This window comes from Salvia miltiorrhiza, chromosome 3 (assembly GCF_028751815.1).
Source record: "Salvia miltiorrhiza cultivar Shanhuang (shh) chromosome 3, IMPLAD_Smil_shh, whole genome shotgun sequence".
NCBI lineage: Eukaryota > Viridiplantae > Streptophyta > Magnoliopsida > Lamiales > Lamiaceae > Salvia > Salvia miltiorrhiza.
The window spans coordinates 1,183,944-1,208,190 of NC_080389.1; the positions used below are offsets into that span (position 1 = coordinate 1,183,944).

Here is a 24,247-nt window from a genome sequence, read left to right on the forward strand (position 1 = left end):
ATTATTATTAGGATAGACTTTTGTTTTTGGTGGCCATGTTCTGCGCCACTTAGTTTAGGTTAGTCTTATTTTATTTTTCTTAGGGGGGTGTATTCGTTGTGGAATTTGATGGATTTCTATGGATTTTAAAAGTCTGGGTGTATTCGTTCAAGACTTTTAAAAGTCTGCAGAAATCAGGGTGTATTCGTTCAAAACTTTTAAAAGTTCATATAAATCTGGGTGTATTCGTTCCAGACTTTTTAAAATCCATACAAATGTAGGTGTATTCGTTATTCCATTGACTTAAAATCCGGAATGACTTTCATGGATTTCATCCAAAAAATACACACGACGAAATCCGGCCAAGAACCACGAGAATTGAAATCCATGAAGTTTTAAGCGAGCGCTGAGTTCCAACGCCCGCGGCCAAGAAGCCAGCGAGCGCCGGAACTCAGCCATCGTTGAGAGTGTCCAGCCCATGCTGGGTTTGAGCGGTCGCTGAGAATTAACATTCCTTCATCGAGGTACTCTGAAATTACAAAACAATGAGATGTGTATAAACCCCACAAAATCACCTAATAAACGCAGCCAAAGAGTAAAACTATAGTTAACACCATCGAAAGTGATCCCATCACTGCCATAGTCCCAATCAACCCATAATATGTCACCATCCCAATCACAGCTTAATTATTTAGTGCGTTCAGCATTAAAATGCTCTAATCCCAATTTCCTTGCAGGTTTTTATATTTGGGCATCGTTCAAGTAAACAGTCAAGCTTCAGCCTCCACAATATATATATATATATATATATATATATAGGGTGCGGTTATTCAATAAACCACCCTTATTTTAAGAATTACGAACCAGCAAAAATGCATGAATTTTATGTATAACCCGCATGAATAAACTGTATAAAGGTATGAATATAAAAAAAAAAATTTGCTACCTTTGGGATTCGAACTCATGACCATGAATATATCCAACAAGGTGATGAATCAACCGTAGATCTTGATGATCTAAGGGCTGAAAATGGTTCTTAATTTATATTTTAATAAACGTTCTTATTTTAGTCTTCCCCTATATATATATATATATATATATATATACACATACTGTCAAGCTTCTACCAAAACTCACAACTACTAACACCTGTTTTATACTGTCGCTGGGTTTCCAGCGGTCGCTGGAACTCAGCGGTCGCTGGGTTTCTTCTAGCGGGCGCTGGTTCTCCGCGGACGCTGGTTTCATGGAATTCAATTCCAAATTATCCCGTAAAGTCTTCGAAAATCAGTGAAAATCGGGGTAAAATCCAACCACGAATTCTTTGAAAGTCGTCTGAAATCTATGTGAATTCCATGGAATTTAAATTCCATGGACTTTTTAAAGTCTGTGAAAATCCGCAACGAATACACCCCCCTTAGTTACATATATATATATATATATGAGAAGTCAGCGCATATTTGGAAGATAACACATTCCAGCCGCAACTTTTGAGAGCAGACATTGGACGAAACCTTGGAGCTTTTCAATTCAGTTTATTTCTTTCATCAAATTTCGTGTATTTATTTATTTATTTGTTTTGTTTAATTATTATGTTTTCTAGTTAAATTCGTTTATTCCGGCAACGATTAGGGAAGCACTAGCGAAATTATTCTGTGAGATTTAATTGTTCTTATACTTTATTTTATGCTTGCATCTGCAATTCTCCATGTTTAATGATATTAATTATTTTAATCCATTAGATAGTTGCAAATATTTATTGGGTTAGAATTAATTCTATAGCCAATTGAACCGGCCATCCGTAATTGTGGTTTAGGTTTGATTAGTGGTAAATTGACACATCAAGGTCAAGGGAAAAACAGTCTTAATTCAATAATCCTGCGTCAGAGTTTATTGGTTTTGAATCGGGTTTCTCTAGATATTAATGCTGTCGGCTCATTAAACCTATAGAGCGTCTCTTACGGTTGTCAGTCGATTAGGGTAGTAATTAGTGAAGCGTCTTCCTGGTTACCGAATAATTAAGGAGAAATAAGATCACGTCAGAAGCGTCTTCGGTGGTTATAACTAGTTTGTTGGCATGATTTAAAGTAATTTTTGCATCAATGATCAGAATAATTAAGCTAGGGTGGGCTTAATTGATTGCTAGAATTCTTTTATTAATTGTTGGAATTTTTATTCATCTTTTGGTTAATTGGAAAAATTGGTTTATTTGGGTTTTATTTATTTAATTTTAAGTTTAGTATTTTCTATAGTTAAATCTCAAATTTCGTGGTTCTTTGCAGGCTTTAATTGGAGAAATTCTCGCCAGTCCCTTGGGAGACGATCTTGCTTACTGCTGTCTGCGCAGTGTGGGCATACCAGCTGACTGCCGGATATTTTTGGTGTAAAACGACACACCACTTTGCTACATGCATCTTATCCGATTTTTATTCATTTTTGGTTATTTCACAGCCGGTGTTATGTGTGTTTTGTTGGCCGATCATCGGGTTTCAAGCTTTCAGAGTTTTGAGTTGATGATGAAGATGACAAAAACACGCTGATGTATCTTTCTCATGATTCAGATTGAAGAAGAAAAGAGGATGGGAATGTGTTCTCATATTGAAGAGGTCCTCTTAAGCAATGGAGTTTGAAACTTGTTTTGATTTGTTAGAAGTTTGTTTCGCATGTGAGTGGATGATGTTTTGAAGAGTGATAACAATGTCTATGTTTTTATGAAGAATGTTGATCTTTCATAGTTAGTTTCTTTGTTCCAAGATACTTGGTTGCCATTCAATCAACTAGGTGACTCATACAAGAAAAAAGTTGTCCATAAAAATCACAAAATAGGTGTTAAAATGAGACAAAGTTAGAAATATCCCAAAACCTTATGAATGAAGATTGAGTCAGGGAGAACTAAACAGAGGTGATTGCTGAAATCGAGGGAAACAAGCAAGGGTCATCTAATGAGTTTTCATACTTTAGTTGATAATATTATACATGTTGAAGCTTAATTAAATCATCTACTTGAGGTTTTAGGCTTAATCGTCTCTATCTAAGCATGTTGAGAATATGGTATGATATTGATATTATATTATAGGAATGATTTCTAAGTAATCAAGTCACAAAATATGAAGCAGTTGATAGGAATGTATTTGTGTGTGACTAATATGATATTAATTGTATTAACAATGTAAAGGATACCATTTTCACACAACAATACTATACACAAAGTAGAACATTTGCACAAGAAAAATAATTGATTGCACAACTTTGCTTGCTCTTTCTTTTTCTTAGCCTTTAGGTGAGTCGGATGTTACAATAATCTTACTTTACTTCACATAAAGGTAGCAATTTCACTTCTTTAATGGATTTGTTAGGATTCGGCAACTACAGTATGTCTTCTGCTTTCATAATTGATGGTGTTCTTGGAAATATTATAATCTAATCTACTTTCTTCCTTTTTTCTTCTAGATCTCATTAGAAAAATGAAAAATCAATCAAGCAAAAGCCACTTTTTTGGATAACACAACTATTAAAAATGATCTGCATTGTCATTTTCACAAAAAATACTCGATGAATACTGATCATCATCAATCCTGCTGTGTATGCTGTGTTCAAGTCCAGACTCCAGCTCATAAACCACTTGAAAAATATGGGAAGTGAAATTGACTCGATCATGGCGGAGGCAACTGCCGTGAAGAATAACAAGAGCGACAAGGCTGCTTCCTCATCTGGACTTGCACCGCCCGACAAGGTTAGTGATGATAAGATATTAAGTTGTGATGGATGATATGTGGAGTGGTGAGGTGAGATTTGTGATAAATTAATTTATTAGTAAAATAAAAAAGAAAGCCATGATCCTTAGAAGAAGGAAGAGAGAGATATTGAAAATTACTCACTCAAGTTAGTATTCCCACAATTGAATTCCTCATCACATCAAACTACCATTCGACTACAAGAAAGTTGGGAGTTGCCAAGCTCTGCAGTTCTTGGCTGACGTTGGATGACCTAACTAGAACATGAATGGATGGGTCCCCTTGTAATTCCTCCTGTTCCTCTACTATCTTCTTCAAAGACATAGCCATTGATTCACTGCAATTGAACAATCTAATTGATTTGAGTGTTGGTATTTCTCCAATTTCTGTAGGGAACTCCTCCAACGACCCCATGTACGAGAGATGAAGTTGCTCAAGGCATGGCAAGCAGTAGCCCTCTAACGTCCAACATTCCATATCCCCACACTCCCACAAACTCAAGTATTTGAGGCTCGGGAATTGGCCTTCAACTATTTCCCAACTGCGTGTTGCAAACTGCCCATAACACAGTGTGAGCTTCTCTAGAAGTGGTAATGAATCTATCTTTTCCAGAATTTCCTCCAAATGGAAGTTTTCGCATCGAATATACAGCTTCTTGAGTGAGTGCGGGAATTGAAGCTAATACTCTGCAGATACTCAACACCTCCATCTTCAATAAAGCACCTCAAGCTTTCCAGCTTACTCAGACATTGAAGATAGCTGAGGCACTTCACTCTGTCCATTACTTTATCCTTGTATCTTATATACAGTTTCTTGATATTGGGAATTCTCTTGACCACTCCTTCATTCAAGTTGAAATCAACCACTTCTTTGAGCGTCTCCAGATTCTCCATGATAACAATATCATCGCTATGACCGCTCGGAGGATCTGGGAGATACATTCCTCCACCAGCGAACTCGATATGCTTAAGCTGATGCATGTTCCAAATTTCTACTGGTGCAGTATGTTCACGCAAAGAAAGAACAATTAGTGTGTGTAGATTCCAGAGCAGACTAATTGAAGAAGGGATTTGGAACCCCTCACGAAGTACTGCAACCGAAAGATACCTCAAGTTCACCGATTGAAACACATTTTCTTCTGAATACTCACCAATACACTTATATGTAGTCAATGTCCTCAAAAATCTAAAATCTAGCAATTGAGGAACTGTAACGTAATGACATATGAAAGAACGAGTGAATAACAATTGCAAGGCATCCCTGACTGTCTTATCTAAAGTGCTTCTGGGAATAACAATGCGGCGTTGGCTATTTATCCCTCGAGGACAATGTTGCCCTAACACATAATAAAACCTCTGTTTTTCAGCTTCTTGAAATGATAGATCCCTCAGTAAATCATGCATTCTGCAGAACTTAATATTCCCAAGTTTACCCAACTCATGAACTAGAATGAGGTTTCTATCGACTAGCTCCTTCAGATACTCATTGGCAATTGTTTCCAAGCTTTTATTGATTATTGGTTTAAGAAAGGCTTCAGAAACCCATAGCCTCATGAGTTCTGCGACCCTAATTTTCTCATCTTCCCCAAACATCCCCATGTACAAAAAACAAGGCTTCAGATAGGCAGGCAAATGGTCATAACTCAGTTTTAGTACTCTCAAGCAATATTCATCATTCTCAGAATTCACTATTGAGCTTAAGTTTTCCTCTATGTGCTCCCAGTATTCCAGTGTAAGTTCGGACTTCGCCAAAAAACCCCCAATCACAACAATCGACAAAGGAAGTCCCTTACACTTCCCCATGATTTTCTTTCCGATTTCCTTGAGTTGAAGAGGAAAACCCTCACCCCCAAATACAGTTTTGGAGAACAAACTCCAGCTACTAACATCATCTAAAAATCTCATATCAATGCTGTTGGAGTTTGTCAACTCAGTAGCCAAGTTGTTACGACTATTCGACTCCCATCATTCTTATCAGGAAAGAAAACCATCATCTTTTCCCACACCTCTACACTCCACATATCATCCAATATTATGAGATACCTGCTCCTACACAATAAATACTTGTACAATTTTTCTCCTAAATCTTCCTCAGACAGATCACTACCCAAATTTCCAGTTACTTGGTGAAGAACTTGACTAAGTGTTTCTCTAACATTATAAGTTTGAGAAATTATAGTCCACGCACGAATATCAAAATGCTCCTTAACAAGGGCATGCTCAAATATATGTCTGGCAAGAGTGGTCTTACCAATCCCGCCCATCCCTACAATAGGGATGATTTGGCGTTTACAGTTCCCTCCAGTGAGCCAATCCAAGAGTTGAAGTTGCACGTCATCAAAGCCCACCATCATTCTTTCCTTCACATTGGAAGAGGATGTCAAGGAGCCAGCATGAGTCAAGGAGACCTTTCTTTGCAGCTGAGCTTCGGCTGCAATCTCCATGGCTTCGTTCTTAATTACATTCATTTCTTCTATCACTTGTTGTAGATCTTCATAGAAGAAACTGACTTCGTTGGAAGTAGATCTACCCAGTTGAATCATGTCCACAATATGAGATTCGATAGCATCTTCAGCCGCATAAGTGGCATCTGCGATACGCATCTCCAGCGGATCAGCTTCATCTCCGTCAGCAACAGGGGACTTATAACCATCAAGAAATTCCTGCAAAAAGGTAATAATTTGAGTGAGAGATTCAAGGGTGATGCTCGATTGTATCGATGATATGCATAAGAGAAACCAAGGCTGCATATGCCGCCATGATCCAAGGAAAAACAGTGTATATTTTTCTGAGAAAGAATTTGATAGAGCTTCAACAAAAACAATGTGTGAAATGGCCATATCTCCTCAATTATTATCAGAAATATTATGTGTCCAGTTTTTCTTCTACCTTTCAGAGTCAGATTTTACTATAGTCGTTGATGTCGCCTAATTATTCCATTTAATATTTTATTTATTTTATTACTAATATTTTGATTGGTCTATTAGGGTGCCTTCAACTGAAGAAATTTTCAGTTTTTCAATTTTGAAACTACCATTGCAGCAATGAAAAATTGGTTTCCACTCTCTCTCTTGAAAAACTGGCTTGGAAGTGGAAGCCAGTTTTTACCGACACCAAGCACCCATTTCTCTCTTATCCGTGGGTCCCATTCCTTTAATTTCTCGTTCTCAGTTTTTGCTGTTTTTTATTTGGAATGTGACTTCACTGCATCATTAAATTATTTGATGATTTAGTCTTCTCTATTATATTCACACTTACGCCTCGGAATGAAGATTGAAGGGTTTGTATAGATTATTTTATTTTATCAAATTCTGAAAATTGAGGAAATATATATACATTTGAAATGTTAGACCCTAGACCCATTGAATAGGCCCAATGACCCCAAAGCCACCCAACAGAAAAAGGAGTGGGTTGGATCAGATTGCTGGAGAATAGGCCCGTCATTTGAAAGCCAGGGCCAAACTATAGATGAAATTAAGACTGAGCAAAATAACCGAAATCGAGTCGATCCAAACCGAAATATTAAAATATAGTTCGATTTTTTCACTTTTATTTTTTAAAAGAATTTGGTTTTTGGGTTCAGTTTGGTTTGGTTATGTAATATTTATAATATATATATATATATATATATATATAGAGAGAGAGAGAGAGAGAGAGAGAGAGAGAAGGGATCAATAGAAAAGCTAAATATTCGAGAGAAGCAGAGAAGCTGAACAAGTCAATAATTTTATTGAATACGCCAACAATTTTACTGAACGAAATAAATGTGCGTGTTATTCACTGAATATCTCGTTCAGTAAAATTATTGGCGTATTCAGTAAAATTATTGACTTATTCAACTTCTCTGCTTCTCTCGAATATTTAGCTTCTCTATTGATCCATTATATATATATATATATATATATATATATATATATAGGGTTGGGTTCCGGTGGATCCCTATGCTTATAATAGATCCGTAGATCCAAATCTAGACCACACATTTATAACATGTGACGCATCAAGATGGTGACACGTGGCAAGGCATTTCAAGGCAAAATCTGGAGAGGGGTAAAATTGAAATGTAATTTTCGAAAAAAAAAAATTAGATTTTCTCAAAATAGGTATATTTTAGATGCATAAAGTTTCATACGAGAATGCATGAACTTTCATATAAAAATGCATAAAGTTTCATATCAAAATGCATAAGATTTCACCCCACCCCAACCCCACCCCCCACACCCCCTACCCCCCACCCACCCACCCCCCCCACCCCCCCCCCCAATTTTTTTTTTTTAAACTGATTTTCTGACCACTGACCCACCCCTACCCCCCACCCCCCACCCACCCACCCACCCACCCCCTCCCCCCACAATTTTTTTTTTCTCAAAAATTGATTTTCTGACCACTGACCCCCCCACCCCACCCCCCAAATTTTTTTTTCTTTTTTGAAAATCAGTTTTTTTAAAAAAAATTTGGGGGGGGTGGGGGGTGGGGGTGGGCCAGCAATCAGAAAATCAGTTTTTGAAAAAAAAAAAATTTTGGGGGGGGGGCAGGGGTGGGGGGGGGGGTGGGGGGGCCAGGGGCAGGGGTGGGGTGGCGAAACTACCAGATTTATTAAAATGAAATGCATTTTTTGTATAATTTAATGCATTTTTATGTGAAAACTTTATGCATTTTTGTTTGATTTTATATGCATGTGAAACATGCCTATTTTTGGGGGGTGGTAATGGGGAGGGTTGGGGGGTGGTGTGGGCTGGATTGGGGGGTGGTATGGGGTGGGGTGGTGAAAATACCAAAACTAGAAAAATTAAATGCATTTTTCTGTTCAAAGTTATGCATTTCATGTGAAAACTTTATGCATCTTTGTGTGAAACTATATGCATGTAAAATATATCTATTTTGAGAAAATCTAAAAAAATATATATATATTTTTAATTATTAAATCCAAAAATTACATCTCCAGATTTTGCCTTGGAATTCTTGCCACGTGTCACCATCTTGATGCGCCACATGTCATAAATGTGTGGTCAAGATTTGGATCTAGGGATCTATTATAAGCATTGGGATCTATATGATCCCATTCCTATATATATATATATATATATATATATAGGGGAGGGATCTATAGAGAATCCCTATATAATAAAGAATAGAGAATTAATGCTTACCGTTCAATCTTGAGAAATAAGCGGCCATGATCAATTCCGAATATTCATTAAAAAATATTGTTTAATTAATATAAATCATTTTAATATTCATAAAAGGGTTATTCGGTCTTTTAAACCCCACACACGATCTGCAGAAATCTCTCCCTTCCGAAATTCACGCCTCCACCTTCATTCATTCTTTTATTCTGTAAATTATTTAGGGTTTTTATAATTCCTGCAAATCAAACAATCCATACCCTCGGTTTTTCAGCGATTTTTTTTTGAAGAAAATCGACGGTGGTGAATCTTTCGGTCGCCGGCATCAACTCGTCCACAGTAGGCCGGACCGTGGCTCCCAGTCGCCGGCATCAACTAGTCTGCTTTTACGATTTGGTATGATTCACTTGTCGATGAATTATGAGAAATCTATGGGAAATTTCTTGGAAAATTATGAAAAATTTGTTGGAAAATTAAAATACTGTTCAAAAACAGCAAGCGTCTCATAAATTTCTCCACTTGTGAAATTTATAGGAAAACCATTGGTGCTTTCTTGCCCAAATATTTAGATAGCCCATTACGGCATGTAACCATCTAGATTCATTATAAACAAGTGTTTATAGTTGATGTGAGGTTATTTTATTTACATTAGACGTCTTTTGTTCCCATTATTAGTCTTTTGTTTGCCCCCCTGCCGTGATTATTTGATTTTTGTCAGATTTCATCACGCTGATTTTCTATTGGCGAATGATCTTTAGCATTTGCTTTGATCTTGAATTTTACCTTCTGAAGACCATATATATTTAGTCAATTTAATCGTTTGTCTTTCTCTCCTTGGAGAAAATGTCTGGTTTTTACAAGAGTAACAATGTTTTCTAAAAGTGATCTGAAATCCGTCATCTTGCATCAGGAGCTTTTTTTAAACTTTAATCTTGAATCTTTAATGGGTTTATGATTGAATCCTTTTTTGTTTCATTGCAGAAGCTACGTCAGCCCAATCCCCAAAGCGTCTTGGTCGTGGGTGCTAGATTGAGCTTAATTACTGGAAATTTGGGGAAATCTGAATATATTTTGCTCATTTAGAAATTGTATTCTATTCATTTACAAATTGTGATTACATAATATATTCATGAATACTATACTTCAGATGTTATATCGTATGTATTCACATGGATGTCAACATTATTCAGAACTTATTGTGTGATATTCAGTATGTATTCACATGGATGTCAACATTATTAAGAACTTATTGTGTGATATTCAGTACTGAATAAGTACTGAATAATATTTATTAAGAACTTATTCGATTAATAATAAAGTGGTATTCGATTAATTTTCAATATTATTCAGTATAATTTTAGTGAATAAACTTTCAATGTTTGCGAATAAAGTGAATATTATTCAGAATAATTTTAGTGAATAAACTATCAATGTTTGCGAATAAAGTGACAAAAGTACTAAATATGTTACAAAATATGAAATACAGACTCTGTCGAATTAACATTTAACTAATATGAATAATTTAACATATTAAACTGAATAAACTTTCAAGTTGTGCGAATAATATGAACAAATATGAATAAACTACAATAGGAAAGAAGTTTTGACCTTGTTAATTTTTTTAATATAAATTATTGTGATAATATGGTAAAAGGTGTGAGTGAACGAAGAAAGCAACAATTAAATTAAATTGATGTGGAGATTAACTTGAATCATATTTTTCCATAAATATAAAGATTCTGATATCTTAATTATAGGAATAATCGAGTATAATGAATAGGCCAATTACTAACATATCCTTTGGGAATTAAAATACACAACAAATCCGCATCATTGTGATCCATTGGATCATCTAATTTTAACGCATGGGATTGATTCCTTATTCTTCATACATTTAGCTTTCTTTTTTGATCCCTTCCCTATATATATATATATATATATATATGGGGAGGATCAATAGAGAATTATATTTTCTGAGAGAATGGAGAATAATGAATAAATCTATAAATTTTACGAATAAATCAGCATAATTAATGAACAGATGTAATCAGTAAATATAGTGAAAATCTCGCCTCACTCAGGATTCGAACCCAGGTCAAAATCTTATTCATACGCTTCATTGATTTATTCATCAAAATTATAGACTTATTCGTTATTTTTTTCAGGCATTCTCTATTCTCAAAATATTTAGCATTCTCTATGGATCTTCTCCCTATATATATATATATATATCTATAGGGGCGCGCTCCAGTGAGACCCCCTATTTTTCGTGTAACATGAGTACAATGAATAAAACATATAATACTAATGAACAAAACGTATATCTAATGAACAAGATGTATATATTGATGAATTTTTTTAAACAAAATCTCGTAATGAATAAGACATATATACTGATGAACAGGGCTGTATATATTGATGAACAATGCAGTATATAGTGATGAATAACAAAATTTAAAATATTCTGCTCCCTCCAGGATTCGAACCCTACGAAAAAAAATCATCCTCTAGATACAATATCAGCCATAGGATTGATAAAATAAACGCACAAGATCATGCCCTAGATCTCACTAAAATTAGGGGGTCTCATTGGAGCGGCCCCCTATATATATATATATATAGGGTCAAGTTAAACAGAGAATTATTATATATTTCATTTTGAACAAGTCTATACATTTTACGAACAGATTAACATAACTAACGAACAGACGTATTTAGTAAAAAAAGAGAAAAACTCGCCACCAACAGGATTCGAACCCGGGGCAAATTGCTGTTCATGCGGTACATTGATCTGTTCATAAAAATTGTAGATCTGTTCGTTTTTATTTCACGAATTCTCTATTCTCTAAATATTTAGCATTCTCTGTTTAACTTTTCTCTGTATATATATATATATATATATATAGGGAATGGCTAAAATAAGAACATTTCTTAAGATATAAAATAAGAATCATTTTGAGCCCTTAGATCATCAAGATCTACGGTTGATTCGTAATCTTGTTGGATGGATTTATGGTCCTGAGTTCGAATCCCAAAGGTAACAAAAATTTACTTTTCACAATTCATACCACTTATTTATTATTTTAATATGTGCTCTCACGGTAGCCCATCCCTATATATATATATATATATATATATATATATAGGGTGTAGTTATTCCACAAACTCCTCTTAGTATATATATTAAGGACTAATCTTAACCTTAGATATTACTAATCTAACGGTTCAGATCTTGCAGTCAAGATTTCGATTTATTCATTTTAAGTAATTAAGTTATGCATGCGTTATTGAAAATGAGGGTACTATTGGAATGTGGTTTTGACGTATTAAATACAGAAAACTGGAATACAATTCGTATCCCTTAAATAACGCTGTATTGATTGAGAATAAAGATTTCATGGCAGATGGATATCTCATAATTACTTGCGTGAATCAAAAAATACAAAAGCTGCGAAATTATGATTTAATGGTCGAATTAAATGAATATACAGCCTAAATCGAACTACCCCAATCAGTCGATTCACAAACCCTCGAACTCATTTCTTAAAAAAAAAAAAAGTGGACGACGGGAGAGTGGAGGCGGCGCATCTAAAGCAACCTTAGTTCCGGACGTTTGTAGATCGTTTAGGTTGTTCCGGTGATGGCAATAACAAAGGGTAGTAATACCGGTGAGATTTGATATGAAATACGATTGTATTGCATGTGAATTTTTGATTTCTTGATTTTAATGAAAGTTAAATGCATCGTTTTGGAGGGGGGGGGGGGGGGTACGAACTGTCATTTTTTTTGGTCATGTTGAAGGAAAATTGATTCTTGGTGGTCCCTAATTTTTGTGGGGATGGAAAATAGACTAGTGTCGTATAATTATTCAATATTTTGTGGTTGTTGAAAATCGATTTTAACCTAGTATTTGATGGATGAATTTGAGAATGTGCGTCGTTTTTTTGTTTTGGGGGTTTGTTGTTCTAGTTTGGTTTTTTTTTGTAGGTATTTATTGTTTTGCTTTACTTGTTAGTGTTGTAATAATTTGTGTGTACTGTAAATATTAAGGAAATCGTACAAAAAAGGACAAGGGGAAAAACATTGTTGACGGGTCGGCAATCCGTGATGGTAGTATTGCTTCAAAAAAAGGTGACGAATTTTTATTGGCTAGTATTGATTCAATGAATGATTTTGCCTTTTTTGGTGGCTTGTGTTGTTTTTAACTGATTTATTATTGTTTAGGGACGCCCAAAAGCAAATCAAAAGGGAAAGGTGTGAATGATGCTAGTGATTTCGTTGAGGGTAGTCCTCGTGTTACAAGAGGTAATTTTGGAATTAAGTGAACATTTTAAATCATGTACGAACATATGAATAAAAATGTTTTCTGTGTTAATTTTCTTAGCTATTTTCATTCCGTTGTATATACTAGGCATGGTTTTATTCGTTATTCGTGGTTTTTGAGGTAAAATTCGTTCATTGGTTACTGTTTATGCATACGGTATATATTCTAAGGTGTCGTGTGAATATTGTGCGGCGTGGGCATGAATATTATTTTGTAAATATAAGTAAATGTCCATATGTGGGCTATGTCACTGTCATTCTAATAATATTTGTTTTGTGTGAAGTCGTTATTTCATTTCTACCACTGGTACATATCAGTAGCTTCAAGTATGTGTTAGCAAACTGGTGACTAACATCTGAGGTTGATTTATTATTGAGTGATTTTATAGGTATTTTGTATTCGTAATGGTTCGTTGCGTGATTCGTGTAATTTGAACTAGTATTCGTGCGCTTTTTTTTTGGTTTAGTTTAGTTTATATATTTGTATTATTAGGTGTCGCGTGAATATATGTGTTTGTGGTGCTAATATGCCAGTAACAATTCGTGAATTTTTTCACATTCGGAATTTTGTTTTTTTTTTTGTAGCATACTTGTTTTGCTTTGATTTAGTAATATTTTTTGAATTGTTTTTTGTATGAATATGTATCAAACTTTACTACTTGCTCATTCAGGTAGTGTGAAGGGAAAAGAGAAAGTGGCTACTTACAGAAAGGGGAAAGAGACAAATTTAGGCGATGCACGTTTGAATGAAGGTGTGATATTATAATTATTTAATAATAAAGAATTATGTGATATAGTATAAAGTTGTACATTATACTGAGATATAGATTATACAATTAATTTGTTATGCAGTTCGTACGAAGTATCGGAATGATCCTGCATTATTAGCTTTTAAGCGATCGATACTTGGTGGTATGTTTAAATACTGGAAAATGTATTTCATAATTATTTGTATTCATTAACTTATGTGCTAAGATGAGGTGCCTTATATGTGTAAGATGTGTTTGAAATTTTTTGTTGAATGTTAGTATGTTTAACTCACATTTTTCTTAGCAGGTGAAATATTGAAGAGGAAATTGGGTGAGACGTCGGGCAAAGATGCTGCTGGTAGTTCGGTTGTTCCTGATGTTGGAGTTGTTTCTCCGGTAGCTCCTGCCAAGAGGAAAAGGATTGACAAGCGAAAGCTTGCAGTGGGAAACTACACTAAGTTACAAGTGAAGAGCTATGATGATTACCCGTCTCTGTACATTCGGAGTACGCCATGCGTTCTATTGAAAGTTGTTAAGGAGATGAACGACGTCCAGAAAGAGGCTGTTAAATCATTGGGGTTCGGGTCTGTCCTTGATCTTACAATCCAGGAGATGCCGTCAAAGCTAGATTATTGGGTGCTAGATTGCTTCCATGCCCGAAGGTCGGAGATCGTGCTTCCATCTGGGAAGACAATTGAGGTGACAGATGAGGATGCCTATCGCGTACTCGGATTTCCTCGTGGTGATAGATCGTTGGAACTTCTGGATAAGAGTGAGACTACAGACTTGTATGATGAGTGGGTAAGCTGTTTTCCGGATAAAAATCAAAAGACTATAAAAATCAGTGATGTTAAAGACGCGATGATAGCTTCTGTGGATGGGGGGCGATGGTTCAAGCTTCATTTTCTAGTGATGGTTACACATTGCCTGATAGAGAGCACCACACATGGATCTGTCATTCCTAGGGTTATTAAGAGCCTAGATGATTTGACAGCTGTGCGTGACTTCAATTGGTGCGAGTATGTAGTTGATTCTTTGGTTGAGAGCAAAGGTAAATGGGAAAAGGATACACAATCCATGTACACTGGGCCTATTATGTTTCTCGCGGTAAGATGGCAATGTCCACTTTTATTTTATTGCTTTGGTTGCAAATTTTGTGTACTAATTTATGTAATAAATGCAGGTGTTTTACGTGGATAGGGTTACATGGGCAAGAGTACGTGTAAGCAGGAGCTTTCCTTTATTTAAGAATTGGTGCACAAAGAAACTGAAAGACAGGGAGCTTGATGAGATAAACTGTGGTCGTTTTGGTGATGGTATTATTCTCGATCCAATTGAAGTTGAGGATGAGTCCATTACTGCGATTATTGGGAAAAAGCTGAAAATGTTTGAACGTGTGAGGGATGAGATACTTCTGGCCATTAACTCAGCGGACGAGGAAACTTTAGCTTCGAATGAGTTCATCTTGAAGTTTAAAGAAGCAAAGAATTTGCTACTTCATGCACCTATTACACTGACAGCGTTGCCTATCGACAAGGTTATTAATTGCGAGGATGGCAATGTAGAAGCTGATGATCCTAGCACGGGTGATACATCCTTGGATGCTGAAGTTGCACATGAGGTTGGACAGAGAGAGACCTCGGATCCCGACACTCGTACTCCGGATCAGAACATTGCATGGTTTGACGATGTTTGGTATGATCCTGAATTTGTCAAATCAGCCATAGAATTACTACCAAAGACTGCATCAAGGTCAGGTTTAATCGATGAGATTCCCTCTTTTAGTATTGGAGCAACTCAACTGATGGAAGTGGACCCGAAGAATGGTGTGAATGTGGTTGATACTGAAACCGAAGGGCTGGTAAATGCATCGTCAAAGGTGGAGTTGTGTTGCTATAATTCTATACTGTTTGGCAGTTGTTTTTTTTTTTTTTTTCAAAAGTAATATAAGTTTAATATGTGCCTTATCACATGTTTGAGTTATAGTTGTTTATTAGGTAAAATATTTTGGTTGTACGAATTGTTTGTGTTTAAATAATGTAAGTTAAATTAGTTATTATTGATCAATTCAGGGTGCCTTGATTGGTGGAAGCACTGGATCTGGTGGTCCTATTCCACATGTGCAGACACGTGTCACGGACGGATCTGTGGTTGTTGAAGTATGGTTTTGTAGTTTAATTTTTTTTTATTTTTTAATATTGAACTGAATTGGTGAAAAATATGATTATTTCCAGGAACAAAACATACGAACAGGCGGCGGATCGAGCAGAGTTCCATTTTCTGATGGGATTGATGTAAGTGTTTGATATGTATTGTACTTTAGTTACGTACGATATTGGGAGTTAGATAGTAATATTTATTGTTGGTTTAATGAAACATTCGTAAGATACTAAGCTGTTATGTTAAGTGGAGTTATATAATAACATTTAAAGTTTAATTTTAGTAGAGCTTGAATGTAAGCATCATTAGTATGTTGAGCTTGTGAAGCAATGGCAGTTAATATATAGATTTATCTCAGGTGGATATATATTAAAGTACACATTATTTACATATTAAAATCAATCTCATGAATTGTGTTGGAAGTGTTTATGAATGTTTTTATCTTAAATGAATTTTTCCATTTGCCATACACAGGCAGCATTGGGGACTGATAACTCAAATAATGGTGGTGATGGTGTGAATTCGATTGTTGAGGTAATTAAAGATATTAACTTGCGTATCAAAAACCAGTCTCATGAATTGTGTTGGAAGTGTTTATGAATGTTTTATTGCCCCTAAACAGCCTGCCGTGGGGAGTGCTATCTCTAAGAGTGCCGAAGTTGGTGGGCAAACGAATTTGGAGGTAAGTAAATTTATTGACATATCGCAAATGAAATCAGTCATCGATTGATGTTATATATAGTATGATTTAGTATTACTGTGAAACTTACACATTTTGCGCACGAATTTATAGTATTATTGCGTGAATAATTCTTACATTTGGTATGCTTTGGAACCCTTTAGCAGGTTGGGTGCGAAGCAGATGTGGTTCTAGGAGACGCATTGCAGACTGGTCGTTTAGCGATGACAAACATAGCAAAGCGTGGGAAAGAAAATTTTGTTTTTGAAAATCCCAAAAATGTGGTAAAGAGGTTACGTCGTGGTAGAATTTGACTGAATTCGATATGGTTGTAATATATGATATCTTAAACAGGATTTGCGTGTGTGCGTTGGGGCAAAAACACAGCAGCGTACCGTTTTGCGTCCTCTCGTACCTAATGTATGTATGGCTATTGTAGCTATTTTTTGATGCTAGCCTATATGATATATAAATTAGTTAGAGAAGTTGTGTTTAACTTTGAGGTTCACCGAATGATATCAAATGACGTATATACACATATTGTTGCTCACCCCCCCAAACCCTTCTCTCTTAGTCTCCAAATTGGTTGTACTTTTGATATTCTTTGTGTACCCTTGATATTCTTTGTGAATATCAAATGGTAAACTGAGAATTGTTGTTAATGTTGGTGTATATTTAGGTGGTTCCATTGCAACCTTCTCCATTGACAAATAGATGCAGGGGAAAAGATGCACTTAAGAAATCTAGTTTCAACTTATCTCCCTACGTTGAAAGGAGTGTCAATGCAAGCAAGAGGCTGAATAAAAAAGAGAAATTATTGGGGATGTTTGCCATATACAATGCGGACGAGGAAGAGTATAAATATATATATATATTTTTTTTAGCATTCCTCGTGCAAAATATGTCTATAATGATCTCTAATCTAGTTAGTATTTTGTTTAAAGTAATAGATTATATTTTGTTTTGTCTGCAGTGACGAGGTACTGTTCGCCTGCGGAGATACTATCCTGCGAAGGATGAATTTTCGTACTCTACACATGGGAAACATTGTGGATATTGATGTGATAAACGCGTGGTGTTTGCTATTGAATTATAATGAGCTCTTGCGGTCAACCAATTCACCGGCTCGTTTTTTTGCAACAGTTGGAGTATGCGTAAGAAGCTTACTTCACCTATAAATATGGATTAACGTGGTACAAGTATTTTTGTGTTGGTTCAAGTATAAATGAATTAGTGTGGCTGACATTGTGATATTTTTTATGAATTAACTCCAGCTGGAATCAACAATACAACCTCCATGTAACTTGGCATATAATAAGCGAAGAGATATTTTTTTTAGGCTTTTGGATGCTGAGATATCACGAATCGAGCATATGTCTATCGAGAATATAGACCTGGTAATTATGCTTATATATTGTTTCATATTGTAATATATGAGTTTGATGTTTAAATTATGTGCAGTTTTTCTTCCCTATGTGTCGAGTGTTGAAGTATTACACATTCTGCGTGGATATCAAGAAGGAAAAGGTGTACGTTTTGGATAGTCAGAATGAATTGGTAGATATATGTCAGGCTGCCAAATATGGAACAACTACTGATCTTGTGGTATGAGCTAACTATGTACCAGCTACCAGCTATTTTTTTTTTTTTATTGTACACTAATTCACCTTCATCATTTATATATGTATATACAGAAAAATATGCTTGCAGATTATTTGGCATACAAGGGACATGTGCATAAGAGCAATGTTGTGAAGCGATCTAAGTTGGCAATTGTACACATAAAGTGGGGGGACGCTAAGAATATCAATGACATGGGTGTTTATATGATGAGGCACATGGAGACATTCATGGGCGATTCTTCGTCGTTGTGGACATGTGGTTTGGCTCCAAAGCTGAGAAAACAACTTAACCTTCTGCGAGTGAGGTACTGTGCAGCACTTATTGCGTGGGAGAAGAACAGTATTCGCGACGCAATGGAAGAAAGCGCAAAATTAAGCTTTGGTTCTAGTTTTGATGATCCAAATCTCAACATCGACGTCACGTTGCTTGGGAAATGATCCACCTAATTAATTTGTTGAGACCATACAGATGAATGTTATATTTATGAAATGCGTTAGTACAATATTTTTGTGGCGATTTTGTCGTAGACATTGCACGTTATTGGCTTTGTTATTTACACGGAATATTTGAAGTAATAAATTTGGTATAGATTTTGCTTGCTGAGTGATTCTTCGCTTAGTTGTGAGTGTTTTTGTTGGTGTCAAGGAAATCAATTTCATGCTGTACTTACATATTTTGATTTTTAGTTCGAGCAGCTCACATAATGATGAAGTTCTTTTTGAGATTCCGGGGATGAGAGTGTGCAATTCCTATTTAAGACGAGTTTGGTTGCGCAGTTTTAATACCCCGACTATTAGTGTAGTGACTATCACGAGCTGTTCCCCATTTTTCTGGATGACATTTTAATAAGAACTACTTTTTTAGTGCAATATGGAATACTTTCTGAATGCGTGTTTTGTATTTCCATTGTGTTCTTTTTTTTAGTACTTGCTTTTTTGTGCTTAGCATTTGTCTGACTTTATAGAGTTGAACAGAGACCTTTGATGATGCATTCAAATGGATGAAAATAATTGATGAATTTGAGGAGAAACATTTCGCGTTGAAGGCGGAGTATCGGGTGATAGGGGAGTTGATGAATAAGTTGAGAGTAGCTGAAGGAAAGGAGAAATTTCTTCTTCAGGTGAAGTTGAATAGGGCAGTGAGAATGGCAGAGGCGAGGGATGCCTTTGATCCAAATGATCCAGCCAATTATGGGATCATCGAGCGTGAGGATGATGGTGGATCTGTTGATCGTGAGGAGGATCGTGAGAAGGAGGAGGATAAAGAAACTAAAGAAAGTGAAGAGAAAATTGGTTTATTCGAGTTTGATAATCTGAAACAGAAGGATATAATAAATATATGGAAAGGATGAATGAAATAGATAAAAAACTTGAGGAGAAACTGGCAGTGTTGGATTATACTTTTGGAAGGAAGGGGAAACTATTGGAGGAGGAAATTAGAGATCTTGCGGAAGAGAGGAACGCATTGATCGAACAGAAGAGACAGCCTCTTTATAGGAAGGTAATACATGCATCTATCAATCTTTCTTTCTCAGCTTTCCTCTGTGATTCCCTATGTATTGATTCCAGTTTGTCAAAGGTCACACCCTTTCAAAGCTGTTGCCTGTTGGATTTTATGATCTACTTATCACCAGCTGCTTTTTTAATCCTGAATTCAAGTACCTATTGCCTGATCATGTAAATGGGGTCCCTATTCTTATCGTTTACCATTTGTTTCAAGTCATGTTTTCTAAGATATGTTGCATCGAAAATTATTAAGTTTGAAATTTGAGATTGTTTATATGGTAAGTTCACATTTGAGCTAGCAAGTGCCAAGTAGTACTATTATACTATGCCACTGCAGTTTATTGTCATGATAGATTATTTTATTGTCAATTTATCATGATAAATTTATTTTCTACTTTAACCACAAAAAATGCCTGCAGGATAATAAATCCCTTGGCTATTTACGACCTGCACATAATCATATGATGATATTGTTCACATTTAATCTAATATTTACCATTTTTCTTTTCTATTCATGAATCATGGGAACTATTGTTTCTGGTAGTCATTTATGTACCATCAGATCAATATGTTAAATTGGGTGTCTCCATTGTGTGCAGGGATTTGATGTTAGGCTGGTCGATGTGAATAGGACGTGTAAAGTTACAAAGGTAATATAGCCTACTCATTTACGATTCAGTAGCCAACTTTTTTCACAATTATGACTGATAAACAAGACAGGGTGGACAAGTTATCAAATACACTGCAATGTTAGCTTGTGGGAACTACAATGGAGTTATTGGTTTTGCTAAAGCAAAGGCTCCTGCAGTTCCGCTTGCACTTCAAAAGGTATCAGAACTAGACATGCATTCAAATCCATACCGTCATGCTTCTTTGTGCTGCACATGTGCGTAAATTTGGCTTGAAAACTAGACATGCATCTATACTATTGTCTGAGAATGTGCAGAGTCAACTCTAAAAGGTATTATGTCACTGGATTGTCTGTTCAAATAAGAAAACGTTTCATTTATAGAAACTCATTGCGGCATCTGTTATTTATAATTTAATATGTTAATGACCTATTGCCACAGGCATATGAGAAGTGCTTTCAGAATCTGCACTATGTAGAGCGGCATGAGGATCATACAATTGCACATGCAATTCAGACATCGTTTAAAAAGACTAAGGTATCGTCAAATTTCTAGTTGTATATCTTTGTTGATGGTTGAAATTGATAGAAAGCTGTTTTTCTTCTTTAGGGATTTTGGCCTGAAATTTTTAAGTGCTTGTAGGTGTATCTTTGGCCAGCTCCCACACAATCAGGGATGAAGGCAGGCAAAACTGTGGAGTTGATTCTTAACTTAGCTGGTTACAGGAATGTGAAATCAAAGGTATGAAACTGGCTCGAGAAATATGTTCTTTCGTTTCCAACTTTGTCCTGATGGAAATACTCTTGTAGGTTGTTGGTTCAAGGAATCCCCACAACACTGTGAAGGCTCTCTTCAAGGCATTAAATGCGGTAAATGGGAGGAATTATATTATATACATTATCTACATTGATATTATATTTCACCATTGTTTATCCTTTTCTATTCCACTTTCTTTTGCTCGCAGATTGAAACTCCCAAAGATGTTCAAGAAAAGTTTGGTCGAACTGTGGTTGAATCATATCTACTGTGATAGGTATGATCTTGATCTTTTCCTTAAGTTTCTCTATTTTTGTGGGGAGGGAGTATGTGAGTGGTGAACATATTTGAATGCACTTAAGATGTGATGCCTAATGGAGTTCACAAAGAAAGAAGGATAAGTTAACTTTCATGTCCTACTTCACTTGGGGTAATTGTGCCTATATACATGAACTTTTAGTGAATTCAGGTTTTCCACATGAACTAAATATTCCGCCTCCAAATACACGAACTTTTAATTGTTCCGATTTTTCACACGGCTATCAATTTTTGGCGATCGTGGCTAGTTAAAGTGACAAATTAATATCATCGTGACAAGCTGAAGTAGCGTATAGAAATCCAAGTACCTTGTCTAGCACATCAATTGTTTAAACCATGTAGGCATTTAAGGCATCCACCTCAACATTAATTTGGGTGCAATTGATAATCGTGTGAAAAGTCAGAACAATTGAAAGTTCATGTGTTTGGAGGCAGATTTTTCAGTTTATGTGCAAAACTAGAATTGGTTGAAAGTTTGTGTATTTAGGCGCAACTAACCCATTGGACTTTGCAGTTGCTTAAATTTTAATTAATTGCACAATTTTCATCAAATTTGCCTCTTGAATTGAATAACATGGAGTAGTTTTTTGAGATAATTGAATAACACAGGTCTAGCAGATTTTTGTTGTCTCATATGAGTACTACTCTTGTTCAATCTCAGGTTTACAAAGAAACAATATTATCTGTGGATAGATTAATCTCTTGAGCATTTGGGATGACCAAGCTGTTATTTTCTGAATCGAGGTTATATAATAGGGAAAACAAACGACGCAGTGCCGGTGGCAAAAAGATGCTGAAAGGAGAACCACTTTGCTTTTCTTTTTGAAATGTGGAATCAAAATTGCTGAAATTGAGGAGCATAATCAATAAAATGCTTTTAGTTTTGCATAGTGAACTATTCATACCAAAATCATTTTTCTTGATGCAGTTGCATATTTTAGTTGATTATGGTTTTAGTCTTATGCTCTTTTTCTCTCTCATGAATTGTGTTGAGGATAGGAAATAACGTTGATATGGGCACTTAATTTGTAAGATTTAGATTCCATTCCACAGCTTCACTTGGTGTAGTTTTGTATCAGCTCTTTTAAATATGTATTTTTCCTTCAAATTATAAACTTTTAGAGTCTTCTTGATCCATTCATTGCGTGCAGAAAATAAATCAAAGTGGAGTATGAATGATATATAGACATTTCTCTTTTATAGAGAGGAACAACGACGTCAATAAAAATAAATAACATTTCAACTGAATTATTTCAACTTAGATAAATGAAAAACTTGATGCCATATTTGGATTCTAGCGAAAAAAGACAAGAGGCAGTCTTGTGTACCACCGGTGGCACGGTGCCACTGGGTTTTCTACAGCCTTTTTTTTTATAATGTAAACAGGTCCGGGTTTAAACCCGAATTTGCTAAATGAATCATGGTTTGGTGTGGGTATGACCCGGTGGCACGGTGTCACCGGTGGTACACAAGTATTTGTGAAAAGACAATGCATATCTGGAATGCATTTGTAAGTGACAAATATGATAGTGAAAAGCATTAACAATGAAAACCACACATTAATCTTGTCTATTTAGTTATGTATTTAAATAAAGAACACACTAATCTTTTGTCTGTTGGTAACTTCACTTTCTTCGGTCGTGTTCTTGAAAATACTACTGCTTTATTGCTTTTGATAAGAAGGATACCATTTTCACAAATAAAATACTATACACAAAGTACATTTGCACAAGATAAATAATCGATTGCACTGCTTTGCTTTGCTTGCTCTGGTTTTTAGCCTTTAGGTGAGTTGGATGTTACAATATGATAATCAGATATTGTAGTTCCTGCGTCACATTGTTTATAGCCTATGTATTTTTGGCACAAAGATTAAGAACAAAATTAAGATAAAGATGTGTGTCACACGTGTTTAGTATAGTGTTTTAAGGAATTTTTTATTGTTCTTACTTTTACCAAGGAAAATGAATTTTTTCCCTTTCACTTTACTTTTTATTTATATTTTCAGATTATTTAATTATTGTATTTTCGAAAATACAACATGGCAATTATATGAAATTTAAAGGAATCCGCACAGACTGAAATTTAAAGGAATTAAAAAAATAAACTGAAAATTTTCATTTCATTATGGCGTTAGTTTTTGGCTGCCATTATCCTCAAAACCAACAAAAAGAAATCTGCCAATCTCTAAAATTTCATTCAAACAACTTAAAATTTTCAAATTTCCCACAATTTATATGTTTTGAAGAGTGATAACATCAAATTTCCCACAATTTATATGTTTTGAAGAGTGATAATATTGTGTGCTTTATCACGTGTATATGTCTATTGTTTTATGAAGAATGTTGATATTTCATAGTTAGTTTCTTTTTCCCAAGATACTTGGTTGTCATTCAATCAACTAGGTCACTCATACAAGAAAAAAGTTGTCCATAAAAATCACAAAATGGGTGTTAAAATGAGACAATGTTAGAAATATCCCTAAAGCTTATGGATGAAGATCAAGTCGGCGAGCACTAAACAGAGGTGATTGCTGAAATCGAGGGACGTGCAACTTTTATACATTGAGTAATTTTAAATAGTTTAAACTTATTTAAAAGTGTGATTGGAATGAGATTATTGTATGTTTGTGATTAGAATAATATGATACTATTACATTATTGGCCT

At 35.3% G+C, this 24,247-nt stretch overlaps 4 protein-coding genes and 1 pseudogene across 4 annotated transcripts in view; 4 read left to right on the forward strand and 1 right to left on the reverse strand.

Moving 5' to 3' along the window:
* LOC131016908 (uncharacterized) overlaps window positions 1-24,247 on the forward strand; it is a 1,184,262-nt gene that overhangs the window by 1,142,112 nt on the left and 17,903 nt on the right. The gene's annotated exons all lie outside the window — the stretch shown is intronic.
* Window positions 4,313-6,472, reverse strand: LOC131015744 (putative late blight resistance protein homolog R1B-14). The gene is made up of 3 exons (XM_057944166.1): window positions 6,452-6,472; window positions 5,756-6,375; window positions 4,313-5,663 (listed from the first exon to the last, which is right to left on the reverse strand). Exons 1-3 carry the CDS (start codon window positions 6,470-6,472, stop codon window positions 4,313-4,315), a joined length of 1,992 nt encoding a protein of 663 aa, XP_057800149.1.
* Window positions 13,045-17,063, forward strand: LOC131015745 (uncharacterized). The gene is made up of 9 exons (XM_057944167.1): window positions 13,045-13,143; window positions 14,218-15,017; window positions 15,094-15,605; window positions 15,696-15,789; window positions 15,983-16,069; window positions 16,145-16,204; window positions 16,545-16,604; window positions 16,693-16,752; window positions 16,917-17,063. Exons 2-9 carry the CDS (start codon window positions 14,451-14,453, stop codon window positions 17,061-17,063), a joined length of 1,587 nt encoding a protein of 528 aa, XP_057800150.1. The 5' UTR covers window positions 13,045-13,143; window positions 14,218-14,450.
* Window positions 17,699-18,876, forward strand: LOC131016944 (uncharacterized). The gene is made up of 4 exons (XM_057945757.1): window positions 17,699-17,903; window positions 18,024-18,146; window positions 18,211-18,354; window positions 18,444-18,876. The coding sequence occupies exons 1-4, from the start codon at window positions 17,766-17,768 to the stop codon at window positions 18,807-18,809; spliced, it is 771 nt and encodes a 256-aa protein (XP_057801740.1). The 5' UTR covers window positions 17,699-17,765; the 3' UTR covers window positions 18,810-18,876.
* Window positions 18,861-22,701, forward strand: LOC131015746 (uncharacterized; annotated as a pseudogene).